The 21639-nt window shown below is 43.4% G+C and overlaps 1 protein-coding gene across 3 annotated transcripts in view; it reads right to left on the reverse strand.

The window, feature by feature from the left end:
* Window positions 1–21639, reverse strand: part of LOC106566209 (poly(rC)-binding protein 2) — a 165214-nt gene that overhangs the window by 25057 nt on the left and 118518 nt on the right. For all 3 annotated transcript variants that reach the window (XM_082959517.1, XM_082959516.1, XM_082959518.1), the window contains 4 exons: window positions 9273–9404; window positions 6462–6590; window positions 5099–5173; window positions 3194–3265 (listed from right to left, as the gene is read on the reverse strand). In XM_082959517.1, the coding sequence (XP_082815643.1) occupies window positions 3194–3265; window positions 5099–5173; window positions 6462–6590; window positions 9273–9404 (408 nt within the window). The remainder of the gene's footprint in view (window positions 1–3193; window positions 3266–5098; window positions 5174–6461; window positions 6591–9272; window positions 9405–21639) is intronic.

The raw sequence follows: 21639 nt of genomic DNA on the forward strand, positions 1-21639 counted from the left end.
AAAATGAACAGTAAACATTACACTCACAGATATAATAATCCCTTTCTCCCCCCCCCCCCCCCCCCCCGGCTCTCTCTCTCGTCTCTCTCTCTCTCTCTCTCTCTCTCTCTCTCTCGTCTCTCTCTCTCTGGCTCTCTCTCTGGCTCTCTCAATTTTCAATTCAATTCAAGGGTTTTATTGGCATGGGAAACATATGTTAACATTGCCAAAGCAAGTGAAGTAGATAATACTCTCTCTACCCCCCCCCCCCCCCTCTCTCTACCCCCCTACCCCCCACTCTCTGTCTCTGTCTCTCTCTCTCGTCTCTCTCTGTTTCTCTCTCTCTCTACCCCCCCTCCCTCTCAGGATCTCTCTCAGTCATCTCTCTCTCTCTACCCCCCTTCTCTCCCTCTCTGGATCTCTCTCTCTCCCTGTCTACTTTCTGTGACACCATCCCTGTTTATCTCCACAGTGATAATGTTGGCAGCAGACAACAGAGGACACTGGGGTTGTTAATACACTCTGGGCCAACAAGGGAGACTTGGCCTGGTTCTATTGTGTGTGTGTGTGTGTGTGTGTGTGTGTGTGTGTGTGTGTGTGTGTGTGTGTGTGTGTGTGTGTGTGTGTGTGTGTGTGTGTGTCTGTGTGTGTGTGTGGGTGTGTGTGGTTGTGTGTGTGGTTGTGTGTGCGTGAGTGTGTGTGTGTGTGAGTGTGTGTGTGCGCCTGTGTGAGTGTGAGTTTGCGGTTATGTGTGTGTGTGTGTGTGTGTGTGTGTGTGTGTGTGTGTGTGTGTGTGTGTGTGTGTGTGTGTGTGTGTGGGGTTGTGAGAATGTGGTTGTGTGTGTGGGTGCATGTGTGTGTGAGAGTGTGTGTGTGTGTGTGTGTGTGCGTGCGTGTGTGTGTGTGTGTGGTTGAGTGAGTGTGTGTGTGTGTGAGTATGTGTTTGAGTGAGTGAGTGAGTGAGTGAGTGAGTGAGTGAGTGAGTGAGTGAGTGTGTGTGTGTGTGTGTGTGTGTGTGTGTGTGTGTGTGTGTGTGTGTGTGTGTGTGTGTGTGTGTGTGTGGTGTGTGTGTGTGTGTGTATGGTTTAGTACACATTCTTGCGTGTGGTTGTGTGTGTATGTTCAGTTCAAGAGCAAGTTGTATTGTCAAATGCACAAGTACAGTGAAATGCTTAGCTTGAAGGCTCTAACCAACAGAGCAGTAATGAATATCAAACTAGTACAGTATAGCTAGCTATAATAGTATAACTAATAAAACTATCTATAATAAAATATATCAAACTAGTACAGTATAGCTAGCTATAATAGTATAACTAATAAAACTATCTATAATAAAATATATCAAACTAGCACAGTATAGCTAGTTATAATAGTATAACTAATAAAACTATCTATAATAATAAAACAAGAAATAAGAGTGTCAGTTCTATAAACAGGGTCAGTTCTATATCCAGGGTCAGTTCTATAAACAGGGTCAGTTCTATAAACAGGGTCAGTTCTATAAACAGGGTCAGTTCTATAAACAGGGTCAGTTCTATCAACAGGGTCAGTTCTATATCCAGGGTCAGTTCTATCAACAGGGTCAGTTCTATATCCAGGGTCAGTTCTATATCCAGGGTCAGTTCTATATCCAGGGTCAGTTCTATATCCAGGGTCAGTTCTATATCCAGGGTCAGTTCTATATCCAGGGTCAGTTCTATATCCAGGGTCAGTTCTATCAACAGGGTCAGTTCTATATCCAGGGTCAGTTCTATAAACAGGGTCAGTTCTATAAACAGGGTCAGTTCTATATCCAGGGTCAGTTCTATATCCAGGGTCAGTTCTATATCCAGGGTCAGTTCTATCAACAGGGTCAGTTCTATATCCAGGGTCAGTTCTATAAACAGGGTCAGTTCTATAAACAGGGTCAGTTCTATATCCAGGGTCAGTTCTATATCCAGGGTCAGTTCTATAAACAGGGTCAGTTCTATATCCAGGGTCAGTTCTATATCCAGGGTCAGTTCTATATCCAGGGTCAGTTCTATCAACAGGGTCAGTTCTATATCCAGGGTCAGTTCTATATCCAGGGTCAGTTCTATCAACAGGGTCAGTTCTATATCCAGGGTCAGTTCTATAAACAGGGTCAGTTTTATATCCAGGGTCAGTTCTATATCCAGGGTCAGTTCTATATCCAGGGTCAGTTCTATATCCAGGGTCAGTTCTATATCCAGGGTCAGTTCTATAAACAGGGTCAGTTCTATATCCAGGGTCAGTTCTATAAACAGGGTCAGTTCTCTCCACATATTTATTTCTCACTTCTATTCTCACCCCAACACTACAAGGTGACTGACTGAGTAGTTGTCTGACTGGCTGCCTACCTTGTCCGAGGTGACTGACTGTCTACCTGCTCCGAGGTGGCTGACTGACTGTCTACCTGGTCCGAGGTGACTGACTGTCTACCTGCTCCGAGGTGACTGACTGTCTACCTGGTCCGAGGTGACTGACTGTCTACCTGCTCCGAGGTGACTGACTGTCTACCTTGTCCGAGGTGACTGACTGTCTACCTGCTCCGAGGTGACTGACTGTCTACCTTGTCCGAGGTGACTGACTGTCTACCTGCTCCGAGGTGACTGACTGTCTACCTGGTCCGAGGTGACTGACTGTCTACCTGGTCCGAGGTGTACATAGAGACGTTATACTGCAGTAGTTATGGACAGGACTTTTCCAGGTGCTCAAAGTGAGGAACTGCACATGTCAGTGTAACTAGCCAGTCAGTCAGTCAGCCAGTCAGTCAGCCAGTCAGTCAGCCAGTCAATCAGTAAGTCAGCCAGTCAGTCAGTCGCCAGTCAGCCAGCCAGTCAGCCAGTCAGCCAGTCAGTCAGTCAGCCAGTCAGTCAGTCAGCCAGTCAGCCAGTCAGTCAGTCAATCAATCAGTAAGTCAGCCAGTCAGTCAGCCAGTCAGCCAGTCAGTCAGCCCGTCAGTCAATCAGGGGTGGCAGGTATCCTAGTGGTTAAACCGTTGGCCCAGTAACCAAAAGGTTGCTAGATGGAATCCCCCGAGCTGACAAGGTATAAATCTGTCGTTCTGCCCCTGAACAAGGCAGTTAACCCACTGTTCCCCGGTAGGGACGTCGTTGAAAATAAGAATGTGTTCTTCACTGACTTGCCTGGTTAAATAAAGGTTTAAATTTACAATAATATATATTTTTTTAAATCAGCTCATCATCATACTCACTTGTTGTAAATCCAGCCCTCCCTGGGCCACATGGAAGAGAGGATGTGACCCGTAGTCAGATGTCTCAAACACCTTCAAGCACAGAGACAGACAGACAGACAGACAGACCAGGGGTTAGACTTGGTACAGTCCAAACTGTAGGATGTTACAGACATCAACAACCTGCCCCTGTCCCCCCTACATAACACATTTTCTATGGGATTGAGGTCAGAGCTTTGTGATGGCCACTCCAATACCTTGACTTTTTTGTCCTTAAGCCATTTTTACACAACTTTGGAAGTATGCCTGCGGTCATTGTCCATTTTGAAGACACATTTGCGACCAAGCTTTAACTTCCTGACTGATGTCTTGAGATGCTGCTTCAATATATTCGCATAATTTTCCTGCCTCATGAGGCCATATATTTTGTGAAGTGCACCAGTCCCTCCTGCAGCAAAGCACCCCCACAACATGATGCTGCGACTACCGTGCTTCATTGTTGGGATGGTGGTCCCGTGTGGCTCAGTTGGTAGAGCATGGTGTTTGCAACGCCAGGGTTGTGGGTTTGATTCCCACGGGGGACCAGTACGAAAAAAAAAATGGTATGAAATGAAATGTATGCATTCACTACTGTAAGTTGCTCTGGATAAGAGTGTCTGATAAATGACTAAAATGTTAAAATGTAAGTGAAGAGACCAAGGGTCAGACTCGCCTAAGTAAATGTACCTAACAACCCAACTCAAGGTATGCTGTCCAGTATCCCTACAGAATCGTCATCATGCCATTCAGATCCTCATCAACGTCAGAGATTTAACATTTATCTGATCTTTTAAAAAGGACTTTTTTTTTATTCCATTACTACACTGATATAGGGAATCACAGTCACAGGCCGCGAGCATCAACTAAGGCACCTTATTCCCTATCTAGTGCACTACTTTCAACAAGGGCCCATAGGACTCTGGCCAAAAGTAGTGCACTATGTAGGGAATAGGGTGCCATTCCACTTCATTGCAATTAATGTATTTTCTGCTGTGGAATTGCAGCTCTTGAACCCAGGCAGGAAATGATGAATATTCATGAAGACCATTGATCTTGATATTATTGTGCGTTAGTGTGTATATGTGTTAATGTATGTGTGTGTGTTAATGTATGTGTGTTAGTGTGTGTTAGTGTGTGTATGTGTTAATGTATGTGTGTGTGTGTGTGTGTGTGTGTGTGTGTGTGTGTGTGTGTGTGTGTGTGTGTGTCTGTGTGTGTGTGTGTGTGTGTGTGTGTGTGTGTGTGTGTGTGTCTGTGTGTGTGTGTGTGTGTGTGTGTGTGTGTGTGTGTGTGTGTGTGTGTGTGTGTGTGTGTGTGTGTGTATGTGTGTGTGTGTCTGTGTGTGTGTGTATGTGTGTGTGTGTGTGTGTGTGTGTGTGTGTCTGTGTGTGTGTATGTGTGTGTGTGTGGAGTATGAGATAAGGGCGGGTTTGGCCTGGTTAGGCAGTCATTGTAAATAAGAATATGTTCTTGACTGACTTGACTAATTAAATAAAAGTTAAATAAAAAATAAAACAAATCCAGACTAGGGTTGAATATGCGATTCAGATATTTACTTGGGTTTAGGACTATTCTCTGGCTAATCGCACCTGAAATACTTCAAATATATACAAATCAATATTGCAAAATGGTGTGGAGACCCGAGTAGTTTAGCTGGATATTGTGAGGTGGTCCCGGGCATAGAAATAAAAAATCCCTAGAATAGAAAAAAAAATATTCTCCATTCAGGTCAATGATGTTATGGACTGGCGGACATTTTGAGTGTCGTCCCCCTCCCCCTCCGTAGGTCTGATTCTCTCACCTGTTACTGTATGTGACGTTAAGGTTGATGTGACGCTATACTTTCCTACGTTGTGTTGTGTTATGTTACGGTGTTCGGATCCTCACCTGGTTCCCGGCGATCATGACTGTTCCCGGGGAGGGGCCGGGTCGATACGGGATAGTGGCTCCCTTCGGAGGTGACTAGATACAAGACAACCGACATTAAAACAGTATTAAAACTCACGGTAGCTTTTTAGTAAAACATCACAGCACAATTGAGGGCATAAAACACACAATCAAATATAGTTGTGCAGCCTAAAAGGATAGATGAGTTGCAGAAGGTTGGCGCCAACAGACGTTGGTTTCAAAACACTTCTACATACTTTGAACATTTCCTTTAGCCCTGCCGGAGTGCCAGATAGAATTTGAACCCAGGTCTGAGGGACTAAATATATATCAATATGGTCAATACAGGCTCCCTTTGAAGGCCAAGTTCTGTTATAATCTCCACCCTGCACAGCCAGAAGAGGACTGGCCACCCCTCATAGCCTGGTTCCTCTCTACCCGGCACAGCCAGAAGAGGACTGGCCACCCCTCATAGCCTGGTTCCTCTCTAGGTTTCTTCCTAGGTTCCGTGCCTTTCTAGGGAGTTTTTTCCTAGCCACCGTGCTTCTTCTACACCTGCATTGCTTGCTGTTTGGGGTTTTAAGCTGGGTTTCTGTACAGCACTTTGTGACGTCAGCTGATGTAAAGAAGGGCTTTATAAATACATTTGAAAAAAAAAACACAACAGTATTCAGAAAACGTAGATATATCTATCTTTGATTCCACAGCTACATGCTTGGATAGCGTCAGCATATTTTTTCCCCCCAGCAGAGATTAAGGTGGAATAACAATGAGTTACTAAATCCTTTGATTTCTCTGTTTTAGCATTTAGGTTAATCCTCATAAGTACTCTACTCGCTGTGGTAAGCTACTTCTTAAGTCTTGCAGATAAGAGGTTATACGTTTTAGATATTGCATTACAGACAAACAGATAGACAAACAGACATGACATCAAAGGGCACCATCAGACCAACTCTTGAAATAGCCTACTCCTTGAAGTTTGCACTTGTGTTAAAAAAAACCATATACACGAAGTGGCCAATTTATTAGGTACACCACCCCGTTCATCAAAATGGTTCGCTCCTATAGACAGTGAGTCACGTGGCCGTGGGTTGTTATATAAAGCAGGCAGACAGGCATCGAGGCATTCAGTTACTATTCATTTTGAACGTTAGAATAGGGGGGGAAAAGTAGTTTTTTTTTTAAAACAGTAACAATTCCTGAAGTCCATCTTTAAATCAATTATGACCTTCCATCTCTTACCATGGCTGGTAATGACGTGATGTTGAAAACCATGAGCCATACAAATAAAACAACACTGATATCTGCTAAATGCACACTTCCGGGATGAAGTGTTTGAGAACGCAGCCGAGTTGTACAGTACCTCGAGAATGACAGTGCATATGAGTTTGACACACTGGATGACGGCGTCTTGGGTTCCAGATATCGTCACTCCTCTCTCGGTGGAGTTGGGCAGAAGGTCCCCAGCTACCTGTACTTGTGCCCCGGTGGTCTGTTGAGTGAGAAAATACACAGGTCATTTATCTGGTTTAAAAGTGAAAATACACAGGTCATTTATCTGCTTTACAAGAGAAAATACACAGGTCATTTATCTGGTTTAAAAGTGAAAATACACAGGTCATTTATCTGCTTTACAAGAGAAAATACACATGACAATTTTAACTCCTTATTGTTTACCTTTCAATTCATATTTAAATTACAAATAGACACAGACACTTTCTCAACTGTCTAAAAACAATTCTCCTCTCAAGTTCAAAGAGTTCAAATAGTTTAAATAGTTTAAAGAGTTTAAATCATTAAAAGAGTTCAAAGAGTTTAAAGAGTTTAAATAATTTAACTTCATCGGGTTAGGGGGCAGTATTTTGATGTCCGGATGAAAAGCGTTCCTGTAGTAAACTGCCTGCTACTCAGGCCCAGAAGGTAGTATATGCATATTATTAGTAGATTTGGATAGAAAACACTCTGAAGTTTGTAAAACTGTTTGAATGATGTCTGTGAGTATAACAGAACTCATATGGCAGGCAAAAACCTGAGAAAGAATCCAACCAGGAAGTGTGGAAATCTGAGGTTTGTAGTTTTTCAAGCGATTCCCTATCCAGTATACAGGGTCATTTTGCACTCCCTAAGGCTTCCACTAGATGTCAACAGTCTTTAGAACGTTGTTTCATGCTTCTATTGTGACTGGGGAGAGAATAAGAGCCATTGGAATCAGATGACTGAGAAAATGACATGAGCTCAATCGCGCGCGCTCATGTGAGAGTTAGCTGTGTTCCTTTTCATTTCTGAAGACAAAGTAATCGTCCGGTTGGAATATTATGGAAGATTTATGATAAAAACATCCTAAAGATTGATTCTATACATCGTTTGACATGTTTCTACGAACTGTAATATAACTTTTTTGACTTTTAAACTAACTGCACGAGCACAGTGGATTTGGATTACTCGACTGAATGAGCAAACAAAACGGAGGTATTTGGATATAAAGATGAACTTTATCGAACAAAACGAACATTTATTCTTTAACTGGGATTCCTGGGAGTGCATTCCGATGAAGATCATCAAAGGTAAGTGAATTTTTATAATGTCATTTTTGTCATTTCTGTTGACTCCAAAATGGCGGGTATCTGTATGGCTTGTTTTGATATCTGAGCGCTGTACTCAGAGTATTGCAAAATTTGCTTTCGCCGTTAAGCTTTTTTGAAATCTGACACAGCGGTTGCATTAAGGAGAAGTGTATCTATAATTCTTTGAATAACAGTTGAATATTTTATCAACGTTTATGATGAGTATTTCTGTAAATTGATGTGCTCATTCACCGGAAGTTTTGGGAGGCAAAACATTTCTGAACATTACACGCCAATGTAAAATGGGTTTTTTGGATATAAATATGAACTTTATCGAGCAAAACATACATGTATTGTGTAACATGAAGTCCTATGAGTGCCATCTGATGAAGATCATCAAAGGTTAGTGATTCATTTTAGCTGTATTTCTGGTTTTTGTGACGCCTCTCCTTGCTTGGAAAATGGTTGTGTGGTTTTTCTTGTCTAGGCGCTGTCCTAACATAATCTAATGTTATGCTTTCGCCGTAAAGCCTTTTTGAAATCGGACAATGTGGTTGGATTAACGAGAAGTGTTTCTTTAAAATGGGATATAATAGTTGTATGTTTGAGAAATTTGTCTAGCGTCCCACATACCCCAGAGAGGTTAAAGAGTTCAAAGAGTTCAAAGAGTTTATTTGCCGTTTGCAGGTATTAAAAGTAATACAATGTTTTGTTGGAGATCTCTGTGTAGTACGTACACATGTACAGTGATTTATTTTTGATTTATTTAACCTTTATTTAACCTTTATTGAACTAGGCAAGTCAGTTAAGAACACACTCTTATTCACAATGACGGTCTGTGGGCTAATTGTGCGCCGCCCTGTGGGACTCCCAATTAGGTCTTCCATCCATTCCTATCCTAAACAGAATATCTATTAAACGTGCTGAGTGGTAAGATCAGGAAAAACTGTTTAGTCATATGTACTGAAGTACAAGTAGGATAAAAACAGTAGTCAGGTTCCTCCTAGGCTCTTCTCATCCATTGCTCTGATCTGAAATAACCGACCAGGTGAAAGCCATCCTAATGGGGCGGCAGATAGCCTAGTGGTTAAAGCGTTGAGGCCAGTAACCGGAATGGTTGCTGGATCGAATCCCCGAGCTGACAAGGTAAAAATCTGTCGTTCTGAGCAAGGCTGTTAATCCACTGTTTCCCGGGCGCCGTGGATGTCGATTATGGCATCTCCCCGCACCTCTCTGATTCAGAGGTGTTGGGGGTTAAATGCGTAAGACACATTTCAGTTGAATACATTAAGTTGGACAACTGACTAGGTATCCCCCTTTCCCCTTTAATGATGAGCTTCCACCATATTGTTTTCACCTGTCAAATGGGAAAAATCCACCTGTCATTTTTCTGACACACAGATAAATAATAAACTCTATCACATGAATCAGACTTTGAACAGACTCTGCCCTCACCTCACCTGCTTTCCTTTAATGTACTGTACTGAAGGAACTGACGGCGAGCCACCATATTGTTTTCACAGGTCAAGTCTTTTCCAATCAGTGCAGACGAAGGGGAGGAGACTAGGAGAGAACAGATGTTGAAGCGATTGGTAAAGAGAAACACTCACCTCTCTGATCTCCTTGATCTTGGAGCCGCCCTTCCCGATGAGAGAGCCACATTGGCTGGCAGGAATGACCAATCGTAGGGTGACGGGAGGCTTGCTGGTGACCGTGCCATTGGCTACCAGAGTTGAAAGGTCCTAGAGAGAACAAAGCTGATTGGTTGTAGAAGGCCTGACCCTTAAAACTTTTAGTAATTTAGCAGAAACTCTTAGCCAGAGTGACTTATTCTTAGAGTATTCAACTAAGGTAAAAATAACCACATAGCACAGTGACGCTACAACCAGGGGTTTAGTAGGGCTACATGGGTAAATGCTGGTCAAGATGAGGGCTAGTCATGTAAATACCATTCCTATACTAGTATAAACACCACCTGTGACATTTAGAGTTTAGTTTGCACGTCAACGGTCCTGGATCCTGCCGGTCAAGAGAAAGAAAGGCTGATGGAACAGAACAGAACCTCTTGTCCATTCCTATGTAGATCCCATACAATATTTACACTGCTGGTCAAATCTATTCACCTTTAGAAACACCATTCCCTTAAGAGGGTGACTCGTCGATGAGGTTTTCCTGGTCATCCCATGTGACCTGAACAATGAAATCTCTAGGGTTTGTATTCATGGCTTTCCCTTTACACTAGCCCTACATCATCACATTTGTATTATTTAACCAGGCAAGGCAGTTAAGAACAAATTCTTATTTATACAACGACAGCCTAGGAACAGTGGGTTAACTACCTTGTTCAGGGGCAGAACGACAGATTTTTACCTCGTCAGCTCGGCGATTCAATCTAGCAACCTTTCGGTTACTGGCCTCAACACTCTAAACACTAGACTACCTGCCGCTCTAACCACTAGGCTACCTGCCTCTCTGACCGCTAGACTACCTACCGCTCTAACCACTAGACTACCTGCCTCTCTAACCGCTAGACTACCTGCCTCTCTAACCGCTAGACTACCTGCCACACTAACCGCTAGGCTACCTGCCGCTCTAACCGCTAGGCTACCTGCCTCTCTAACCGCTAGGCTACATGCCTCTCTAACCGCTAGGCTACCTGCCTCTCTAACCGCTAGGCTACCTGCCTCTCTAACCGCTAGGCTACCTGCCTCTCTAACCGCTAGGCTACCTGCCTCTCTAACCGCTAGGATACCTGCCTCTCTAACCGCTAGGCTACCTGCCGCTCTAACCGCTAGGCTACCTGCCACTCTAACCGCTAGGCTACCTGCCTCTCTAACCGCTAGGCTACCTGCCTCTCTAACCGCTAGGCTACCTGCAGCTCTAACCGCTAGGCTACCTGCCTCTCTAACCGCTAGGCTACCTGCCTCTCTAACCGCTAGGCTACCTGCCGCTCTAACCACTAGGCTACCTGCCGCTCTAACCACTACGCTACCTGCCGCTCTAACCACTAGGCTACCTGCCTCTCTAACCACTAGGCTACCTGCCTCTCTAACCACTAGGCTACCTGCCTCTCTAACCACTAGGCTACCTGCCTCTCTAACCACTAGGCTACCTGCCTCTCTAACTACTAGACTACCTGCCTCTCTAACCACTAGGCTACCTGCCACCTCTAACCACTAAGCTACGTGCCTCTCTAACCACTAGACTACCTGCCTCTCTAACCGCTAGGCTACCTGCCTCTCTAACCACTAGGCTACCTGCCTCTCTAACCACTAGGCTACCTGCCGCCCCTCTAACCACTAGACTACCTGCCTCTCTAACCACTAGGCTACCTGCCGCCCCCAAAGTACTGCTCCTGCATATAATACTCTGCTGCAGTATAGGACTCATAGAGGTTCAAGGCTTTATGTCCACTAGTTAGACATAAACTTCTCTATTTCACACACAGACACAATCTCTCTCTCACACCACACGCACACGTACACACACACGCACACACACAATCTCCTTAATTAAGCTATAGGTAATAAATATCATCCTAAATCATGGCCCCAATCAATTAGCCGTAGCATTGCACCAATAAATTAGCCGTAGCATTGCGGCAATCAATTAGCCGTAGCATTGCGGCAATCAATTAGCCGTAGCATTGCGGCAATCAATTAGCCGTAGCATTGCACCAATCAATTAGCCGTAGCATTGCGCCAATCAATTAGCCGTAGCATTGCGCCAATCAATTAGCCGTAGCATTGCGCCAATCAATTAGCCGTAGCGTTGCGCCAATCAATTAGCCGTAGCGTTGCGCCAATCAATTAGCCGTAGCGTTGCGCCAATCAATTAGCCGTAGCGTTGCGCCAATCAATTAGCCGTAGCGTTGCGCCAATCAATTAGCCGTAGCAGGTCTCTAGTAGCGTTTGAAATGTAAATAGCATGGGCTGTCCAGCCGCCCATCACATCAGTTTAGAGGCTACGTGACCTGAATCAGTAGTATGCTTCCTTGACTCAAACCTATAGTCTCCCCTGAAGAATTCAACGTAATGCACACATGATTATGTATTTCTCTCCAAATAGAACGTGTGTATAAATGATCAAGGGGTTTGGCGTTTGGAAGGATGGGTTTTAGTATTCTTTCGGCGCTAACTCCTAAATCTCTTGAGCACTGCTTGGAATGGATGGGAGAGAAAATATACGTTTGTATTCAAAATAACCTGGAGATGAATATCCGTATGTAAACGAGGCAGTGACTTCCTGTCTCCCTATGTTAATCTCTCTTAATGTCTTTCTCTCTCTTTCTCTCCCCTCCCTCCTCCCTGCCTCCCCTCTCTCTCTCTCTCTCTCTCTCTCTCTCTCTCTCTCTCTCCCTCCCTCCCTCCCTCCCTCCCTCTCTCTGTATCTATCCCATCCCTCCCCTCCCCCCTCTTTCTGTATCTCCCTCCCCTCCCTCTCTTTCTCTGTATCTCTATCCCCCTCCCCCTCTCTCTCTGTATCTCCCTCCCTCCCCCTCCCTCTCTGTATCTCTCTCCCTCCCCCTCCCCCTCCCTCTCTCTGTATCTCTATCCCTCCCTCCCTCCCTCCCTCCCTGTATCTCCCTCCCCTCTCTCTCTCTTTGTATCTCCCTTCCCCTCCCTCTCTCTCTGTATCTCTCTGCCCTCTCTCTCTCTCTCTCTCTCTGTATCTCCCTCCCCCTCCCTCTCTATATCTCTCTCCCCCTCTCTCTCTCTATCGCCCTCCCTCCCTCCCCCTCCCTCTCTCTCTGTATCTCTCTCCCCCTCCCTCTCTCTCTGTATCTCCCTCCCCTCCCTCTCTATCTGTATCTCCCCCCCCTCTCTCTCTATCTCTCTCCCCCTCCCTCTATCTCTCTATGTCTCCCTCCCCCTCACTCTCCCCTATCTCTCTCTCGCTCCCTCCCTCCCCCATCTCTCTGTATCTCCCTCCCCTCCCTCTCTCTTTCTGTATCTCTATCCCCCTCCCTCTCTCTCTGTATCTCTCCCCCCTGTCTCTCTCTCTCTGTATCTCTATCCCCCTCCCTCTCTCTCTGTATCTCTCCCCCTCCCTCTCTCTCTGTATCTCTCTCCCCCTCTCTCTATCTCCCTCCCCCTCCCTCTCTCTGTATCTCCCTCCCCTCCCTCTCTCTCTATATCTCTCCCCCCTCCCTCTCTCTATGTATCTCTCTCCCCCTCCCTCTCTCTCTATATCTCTCCCTCCCTCCCTCTCTCTGTATCTCCCTCCCCCTCCCTCTCTCTCTCTATATCTCTCCCCCCTCCCTCTCTCTCTGTATCTCCCTCCCCCTCCCTCTCTCTCTGTATCTCCCTCCCCCTCCCTCTCTCTCTGTATCTCCCTCCCCCTCACTCTCCCCTATCTCTCTCTCTCTCTCCATCCGTCCCTCTCTCTGTATCTCCCTCCCCTCCCTATCTCTCTGTATCTCTCTCTCCCCCTACCCTCTCTGTATCTCCCTCCCCTCCCTCTCTCTCTCTGTATCTCTCCCCCTACCCTCTCTATATATCTCCCTCCCTCTCTCACTCTCTCAATTCAATTCAAAGGGCTTTATTGGCATGGGAAACATATGTTTACATCGCCAGAGCAAGTGAACAGTAAAAATTACTCTCTCTCCCCCTCTCCCTCTCTCTCTTCCCCCTGTCCCCCCTCCCTCCCCATTCTCTCCCCCCTCCCCCTCTCCCTCTCTCTCCCTCCCTCCCCCTCTCATTCTGTATCTCTATCCCTCTCTCCTCCCCCCTCTCTCTGTAGCTTTCTCCCCCCTCTGTCTTTGTACCTCAATCCCTCTCCCCTTCCCTCCCTCCCTCCCTCCCTCCCTCCCTCCCTCCCTCCCTCCCTCCCTCCCTCCCTCCCTCCCTCCTCTCGCTATGTATCTCCCTCCCTCCCCCCTCCCTCGCTCTCCCTCTCTTCCCCTCCTCCCTCTCTCCCTCCCCCTTTGTCTCTCTCCTTCCCCCTCCCTCCTCTCCCCCCCTCTCTTTTCTGTCTGGTTGATTGGTTGGGGATGGCCGGTTTCTCCTCATGTGGATCAGGCAGATTTAAATGTCACCTCCGAAGATTTAATTTAAAACTATGAAATACTCTCTTAATAGAACAGTATAATCCTCCCTAGTCAATCCAACACTCTAAATCACTGAACAAACCACAGGAAATAGCTGCTTCCTTCTATAAGGGTCCTACTACTCACTACTTTATATACTGTGGGCTACACTTTTTCTCTCTCTCTCTGTCTCTCTCTGTCTCTGTCTCTCTCTCTGTCTCTGTCTCTGTCTCTCTCTCTCTCTCGCCCTTTATATATATAGAACGTGTGTATAAATGATCAAGGGGTTTGGCGTTTGGAAGGATGGGTTTTAGTATTCTTTCGGCGCTAACTCCTAAATCTCTTGAGCACTGCTTGGAATGGATGGGAGAGAAAATATGCGTTTGTATTCAAAATAACCTGGAGATGAATATCCGTATGTAAACGAGGCATATATACATATATATGTATATGTATATACACACACACACACGGTATGCTGGATAGTCCTTGGATAGTCCTTAATAGGCTAAGGTTCCAATATCCATACTAGCAATACTGTATATGTATAATGCATGCCCAATATATAGCTTCATTCTAAGTGCTGAGCTAGAGTGGGTACTGGGATCGTAGGCAAAGACACGCTTTCTCTTCTCTCCCTCATCTGCACTGCTGATGGGAATGAAACAGCAATAGTAGTATATATAGTAGTATATATAGTAGTATATAGTAGTATATATATATATATATATGAAATATTTGTGTGTTTCTTTCTGTTCTCTGTGTCTTTAAGAGTCACAATACAGTGTTTTGGGGGGGTGTGGGGTCAGACTACCATGTGATGACTTGTTATTGTTCATTGTAAAACCAGAAAAGAGACATAGTTGACCCACCAGCTGGCCAAGTCTGAATGGGGCTCCTTGTAACTTTCTTCTTTCTTTCAGTAGCGTGTTCTACATCACACTAAAACGTGCTCTTTATCACACTAATGTGTTTGTACATCACGTGACTGGGTGGAGCGGGGCTCCAGGACCACCCCTAGTGTTACCATGACAACCCCGTCTTCACTGTGAAGGGATGAGAGGAGTTAACAGAAGGACTGTGAGAGGAGGTTCCTACAAAGATGTCTATAAGCCTGTATGTTTGACAGAAAGAGTGAGCGATAAACACACACTAGCTAGTCCTCTCTCTCTCTCCTCTCTCTCTCTCTCTCTCTCTCTCTCTCTCTCTCTCTCTCTGGATTTGTTTCAAATAACAGCTGCCCACCAAAACCGGTCTGATGTGATGTGTCAGACTTGCCTCAGCAGCGATTCGATGACGCCATCGAAAAACACGCAGACACGTAGAAACAAAAACATCCACATCTCAAGGATAAACCAGACCATTTCCTTTTTACAGAAAAAAGAGAGAGATGAACAAACCAAACCAAAATGCTGCACAATAGTTTCCCAGACAACGACAGTTCACTGAAGGCTTCGTACTTCCTCACTTCTCATGTAACATTTCCCAGCTCCTTTCTCTGTAGCTGAAAAGCTGGCCTCAGTCGTGGATGCTTGCCGAGAGGTGTTAGGTCCACTGCTGCTACAAAGATCAGTGAAATTCTGATTTCCAATGACACTGTCACGCATAGAATCCGGGTTATAGCAGATGATATTGACTCACGTGCAGGTTTTAGACAGAGACGAGACGACTGACATTTCAAATGCCGCTTCTTGTATATATTTGTTACATATATGAAGAATTTATATGATGCAAAGAGTTGCTTCAGAACTGCAGGTGAAATATTCTGTGTTCTGAACGAGTACATAACGGGACATGAATTAGGATGGGTCCGTTGAATTGGGATCTGTTATGCCCTGCTGCGATGAGACCTGCTGCTCAACCTAACCATGCAGGGACACGTGCAAGTGGCATTTTCCAAGCAAACGATAAATTGACAAATTGACAATTTCAAGAAAAGTCTGTGCGTCTGGAGAGACAGAGTGGATAGAGGTACGGGGGGCACTTCAGCAGGAGAGACAACTTGTAAAAAAAAAAATACTAATATAAATAAAAATAAAGAAATATCTGTGCCTACTGATGTCCTGTTCAGAAGGAGAACGTGAAAATGAGAAGGAGAACGTGAAGATGGAGGAGGTGAAGATGAGAAGGAGAACGTGAAGATGAGAAGGAGAACGTGAAGATGGAGGAGGTGAAGATGGAGGAGGTGAAGATGGAGGAGGTGAAGATGGAGGAGGTGAAGATGAGAAGGAGAACGTGAAGATGAGAAGGAGAACGTGAAGATGGAGGAGGTGAAGATGAGAAGGAGAACGTGAAGATGAGAAGGAGAACGTGAAGATGGAGGAGGTGAAGATGAGAAGGAGAACGTGAAGATGGAGGAGGTGAAGATGAGAAGGAGAACGTGAAGATGGAGGAGGTGAAGATGAGAAGGAGAACGTGAAGATGGAGGAGGTGAAGATGAGAAGGAGGACGTGAAGATGAGAAGGAGGACGTGAAGATGGAGGAGGTGAAGATGAGAAGGAGAACGTGAAGATGAGAAGGAGAACGTGAAGATGAGAAGGAGAACGTGAAGATGAGAAGGAGAACGTGAAGATGGAGGAGGTGAAGATGAGAAGGAGAACGTGAGGATGAGAAGGAGAACGTGAAAATGAGAAGGAGAACGTGAGGATGAGAAGGAGAACGTGAAGATGAGCAGGAGGACTGGAGGTAAGCTTGCTAATTGCTATATATATATTTCTTTTAATAAAAACAATATGTTTCATTGCCCATAATGAAGCTACACCACATGACCAAAAGTATGTTGACAGTCGCTCGTCAAACATCTCATTCCAAAAAATCATGGGCATTAACATGGAGTTGGTCCCCCCCTTTGTTGCTATATCAGCCTCCACTCTTCTGGGAAGGTTTTCCACTACATCCTCCATACTCAACTGGCAGACCGCGTACCGGATCTAGAAAGGGGTCAATATATATACTGTATCTGCCCCATGCAAAATGTGTCGAATTCATTCGGGTACTAATGTTGGGCGAATAGGCCTGGCTCACAGTCGACCTAATCCCAAAGGTGTTCGATGGCTCTGTGCAAGCCAGTCATGTTCTTCCACACAGATCTCGACAAACAATTTCTGGGGTCTAGCCTGAACCATGAAAAACAGCCCCAGACCAGTATTCCTCCTCCACCAAACTTTACAGTTGTCACTATGCATTGGGGCAGGTAGCGTTCTCTTGGCATCAGCCAAACCCAGATTCGTCCGTCGGGCTGCCAGATGGTGATGCGTGATTCATCACTCCAGAAAACGCGTTTCCACTGCTCCAGAGTCCAATGGCGGCAAACTTTACACCACTCCAGCCGACGCTTGGCATTGCGCATGATGATCTTAGGCTTGTGTGCGGCTGCTCGGCCATGGAAACCCATTTCATAAAGCTCCCGACAAAACAGCTATTGTACTGATGTTGCTTCCAGAAGGCAGTTTGGAACTCGGTAGTGAGTGTTGCAACCGAGGACGGATTATTTTTACGCACTACGCGCTTCAGCACTCGGCGTTCCAGTTCTGTGAGCTTCTTGTGTGGCCTACCACTTTGTGGCTAAGCCGTTGTTGCTCCTAGACGTTTCCACTTCACAATAACAGCACTTACAGTTGACCGAGGCAGCTCTAGCAGGGCAGAAATTTGACGAACTGACTTGTTGGAAAGGTGGCTTCCTATGAAAGTCAATGAGCTCTTCAGTAAGGCCGTTCTACCGTCAATGTTTGTCTATGGAGATTGCATGGCGGTGTGCTCAAATTTATCCACCTGTCAGCAACGTGTGTGGCTGAAATGGCCAAATCCACTCATTTGAAGGGGTGTCCACATACTTTTGTATATAGTGTATTCATCAGAGTAATTATTGACCTCACAATAAGCCATATTTGAGTCATTTACATACATTAGCTGCAGAGATGGACAGCACATGGGTGCTGAAAGTAGGCTAATTCGAAGAAGACCTAATTCCTTTAAACAGTATTCATTTTACTTTAACTTTAGACTACTAACAACAAGAGGGCTTTGTGTTGGAACCTATTCCTTCCTGTTCAACAAATAAGAGGTAGTCCTTCCTGTTTGACAGACGAAATTATAGTCTACTATCCATAGATTTTTTTCAGACAATTCTTTCAGTCTCCATAAATATCTCAGTGTCAGTGAAGAGATCGATGTGTTAAAACCAGGGCTCGAATTGATGGGGTATGTGAGGGTATATTGGGTATATTGAAGGCATTTGAGGGAAACGCCTCACAAGTCTTCAAGTGGTAGCTTCTTTTGGCTTTCTAGGCAGAGTTGCAAAGAAAAAGCCATATCTCAGACTGGCCAATAAAAATAAAAGATTTAGATGGGCAAAGGAACACAGACACTGGACAGAGGAACTCTGCCTAGAAGGCCAGTCACCTCTTCACTGTTGACGTTGAGACTAGTTGTTTTGCGGGTACTATTTAATGAAGCTGCCAGTTGAGGACTTGTGAGGCGTCTGTTTCACCAACTAGACACTCTAATGTACTTGTCCTCTTGCTCAGTTGTGCACCGGGGCCTCCCACTCCTCTTTCTATTCTGGTTAGAGACAGTTTGCGCTGTTCTGTGAAGGGAGCAGTACACAGCTTTGTACGAGATCTTCAGTTTCTTGGCAATTTCTCACATGGAATAGCCTTCATTTCTCAGAACAATAATAGACTGACAAGTTTCAGAAGAAAGTTGTTTGTTTCTGGCCATTTTGAGTCTGTTATCGAACCCACAAATGCTGATGCTCCAGATACTCAACTAGTCTAAAGAAGGCCAGTTTTATTGCTTCTTTAATCAGATCAACAGTTTTCAGCTGTGCTAACATAATTGCAAAAGGGTTTCTTAATGATCAATTAGCCTTTTAAAATGATAAACTTGGATTAGCGAACACAACGTGCCATTGGAACACAGGAGTGATGGTTGCTGATAATGGGCCTCTTTACGCCTACGTAGATATTCCATAAAAAACCTGCCGTTTCCAGCTACAATAGTAATTTACAACATTAACAATGTTTGCAGTGTATTTCTGGTAAATTTGATGTAATTTTAAATGGACAAAAATGTCAAAGTGACCCCAAACTTTAGAACGGTACTGTATATTTTTATTACTTACAAATAAATAATAATGAAATGAAAAATGCCTTATTAGGCCTTACAGTCATCCCACAGTGCCTTTGAATTCCCTTTCAGAAAGTTTGACCCGTCTTTGGTTTGAGGATCATGTGGTGAGCTATTCATGCCTAGTTTGTTAATTTAACCTAGCAGATGTTCTCATATTCACATGCCCTAATCACAGTCAACACAAATCTATTTTGTAACAACAATATCATGGAATAAAATAGAATAAATTCGAAAATTATAGTTTCCCAAATGAAATAAAAACAGTTACAAGGACACACCTGAGGATATGTGGCTGCGGTGTTTAACACAACGATCGTGTTTTTCTCTAAATCATTGACGATCAGATACTTCAGTAGTAACTGGTTCTGTTGCGATAAAAACATTTTTTTTTTAACAGTTGATAGTCAACTTTAGCTCTGTTCAAAACGTAGACTATTCTCATCATTAACATTAGTCTGTATAGAAACCAAAACGTAGACTATTCTCGTCTTTAACATTAGTCTGTATAGAAACCAAAACGTAGACTATTCTCGTCATTAACATTAGTCTGTATAGAAACCAAAACGTAGACTATTCTCGTCATTAACATTAGTCTGTATAGAAACCAAAACGTAGACTATTCTCGTCATTAACATTAGTCTGTATAGAAACCAAAACGTAGACTATTCTCGTCATTAACATTAGTCTGTATAGAAACCAAAACGTAGACTATTCTCGTCATTAACATTAGTCTGTATAGAAACCAAAACGTAGACTATTCTCGTCATTAACATTAGTCTGTATAGAAACCAAAACGTAGACTATTCTCGTCATTAACATTAGTCTGTATAGAAACCAAAACGTAGACTATTCTCGTCATTAACATTAGTCTGTATAGAAACCAAAACGTAGACTATTCTCGTCATTAACATTAGTCTGTATAGAAACCAAAACGTAGACTATTCTCGTCATTAACATTAGTCTGTATAGAAACCAAAACGTAGACTATTCTCGTCATTAACATTAGTCTGTATAGAAACCAAAACGTAGACTATTCTCGTCATTAACATTAGTCTGTATAGAAACCAAAACGTAGACTATTCTCGTCATTAACATTAGTCTGTATAGAAACCAAAACGTAGACTATTCTCGTCATTAACATTAGTCTGTATAGAAACCAAAACGTAGACTATTCTCGTCATTAACATTAGTCTGTATAGAAACCAAAACGTAGACTATTCTCGTCATTAACATTAGTCTGTATAGAAACCAAAACGTAGACTATTCTCGTCATTAACATTAGTCTGTATAGAAACCAAAACGTAGACTATTCTCGTCTTTAACATTAGTCTGTATAGAAACCAAAACGTAGACTATTCTCGTCATTAACATTAGTCTGTATAGAAACCAAAACGTAGACTATTCTCGTCATTAACATTAGTCTGTATAGAAACCAAAACGTAGACTATTCTCGTCATTAACATTAGTCTGTATAGAAACCAAAACGTAGACTATTCTCATCATTAACATTAGTCTGTATAGAAACCAAAACGTAGACTATTCTCGTCTTTAACATTAGTCTGTATAGAAACCAAAACGTAGACTATTCTCGTCTTTAACATTAGTCTGGTTATAAACCAAAACGTAGACTATTCTCGTCTTTAACATTAGTCTGGTTATAAACCAAAACGTAGACTATTCTCGTCTTTAACATTAGTCTGTATAGAAACCAAAACGTAGACTATTCTCGTCATTAACATTAGTCTGGTTATAAACCAAAACGTAGACTATTCTCGTCATTAACATTAGTCTGGTTATAAACCAAAACGTAGACTATTCTCGTCATTAACATTAGTCTGTATAGAAACCAAAACGTAGACTATTCTCATCATTAACATTAGTCTGTATAGAAACCAAAACGTAGACTATTCTCGTCTTTAACATTAGTCTGTATAGAAACCAAAACGTAGACTATTCTCGTCATTAACATTAGTCTGTATAGAAACCAAAACGTAGACTATTCTCGTCATTAACATTAGTCTGTATAGAAACCAAAACGTAGACTATTCTCGTCATTAACATTAGTCTGGTTATAAACCAAAACGTAGACTATTCTCGTCATTAACATTAGTCTGTATAGAAACCAAAACGTAGACTATTCTCGTCATTAACATTAGTCTGTATAGAAACCAAAACGTAGACTATTCTCGTCTTTAACATTAGTCGGTATAGAAACCAAAACGTAGACTATTCTCGTCATTAACATTAGTCTGTATAGAAACCAAAACGTAGACTATTCTCGTCTTTAACATTAGTCTGTATAGAAACCAAAACGTAGACTATTCTCGTCTTTAACATTAGTCTGTATAGAAACCAAAACGTAGACTATTCTCGTCATTAACATTAGTCTGTATAGAAACCAAAACGTAGACTATTCTCGTCTTTAACATTAGTCTGTATAGAAACCAAAACGTAGACTATTCTCGTCATTAACATTAGTCTGTATAGAAACCAAAACGTAGACTATTCTCGTCTTTAACATTAGTCTGTATAGAAACCAAAACGTAGACTATTCTCGTCTTTAACATTAGTCTGTATAGAAACCAAAACGTAGACTATTCTCGTCATTAACATTAGTCTGTATAGAAACCAAAACGTAGACTATTCTCGTCATTAACATTAGTCTGTATAGAAACCAAAACGTAGACTATTCTCGTCTTTAACATTAGTCTGTATAGAAACCAAAACGTAGACTATTCTCGTCATTAACATTAGTCTGTATAGAAACCAAAACGTAGACTATTCTCGTCTTTAACATTAGTCTGGTTATAAACCAAAAG

Source organism: Salmo salar, chromosome 12, assembly GCF_965601325.2.
Source record: "Salmo salar chromosome 12, fSalSal1, whole genome shotgun sequence".
In the NCBI taxonomy this organism is placed as follows: domain Eukaryota; kingdom Metazoa; phylum Chordata; class Actinopteri; order Salmoniformes; family Salmonidae; genus Salmo; species Salmo salar.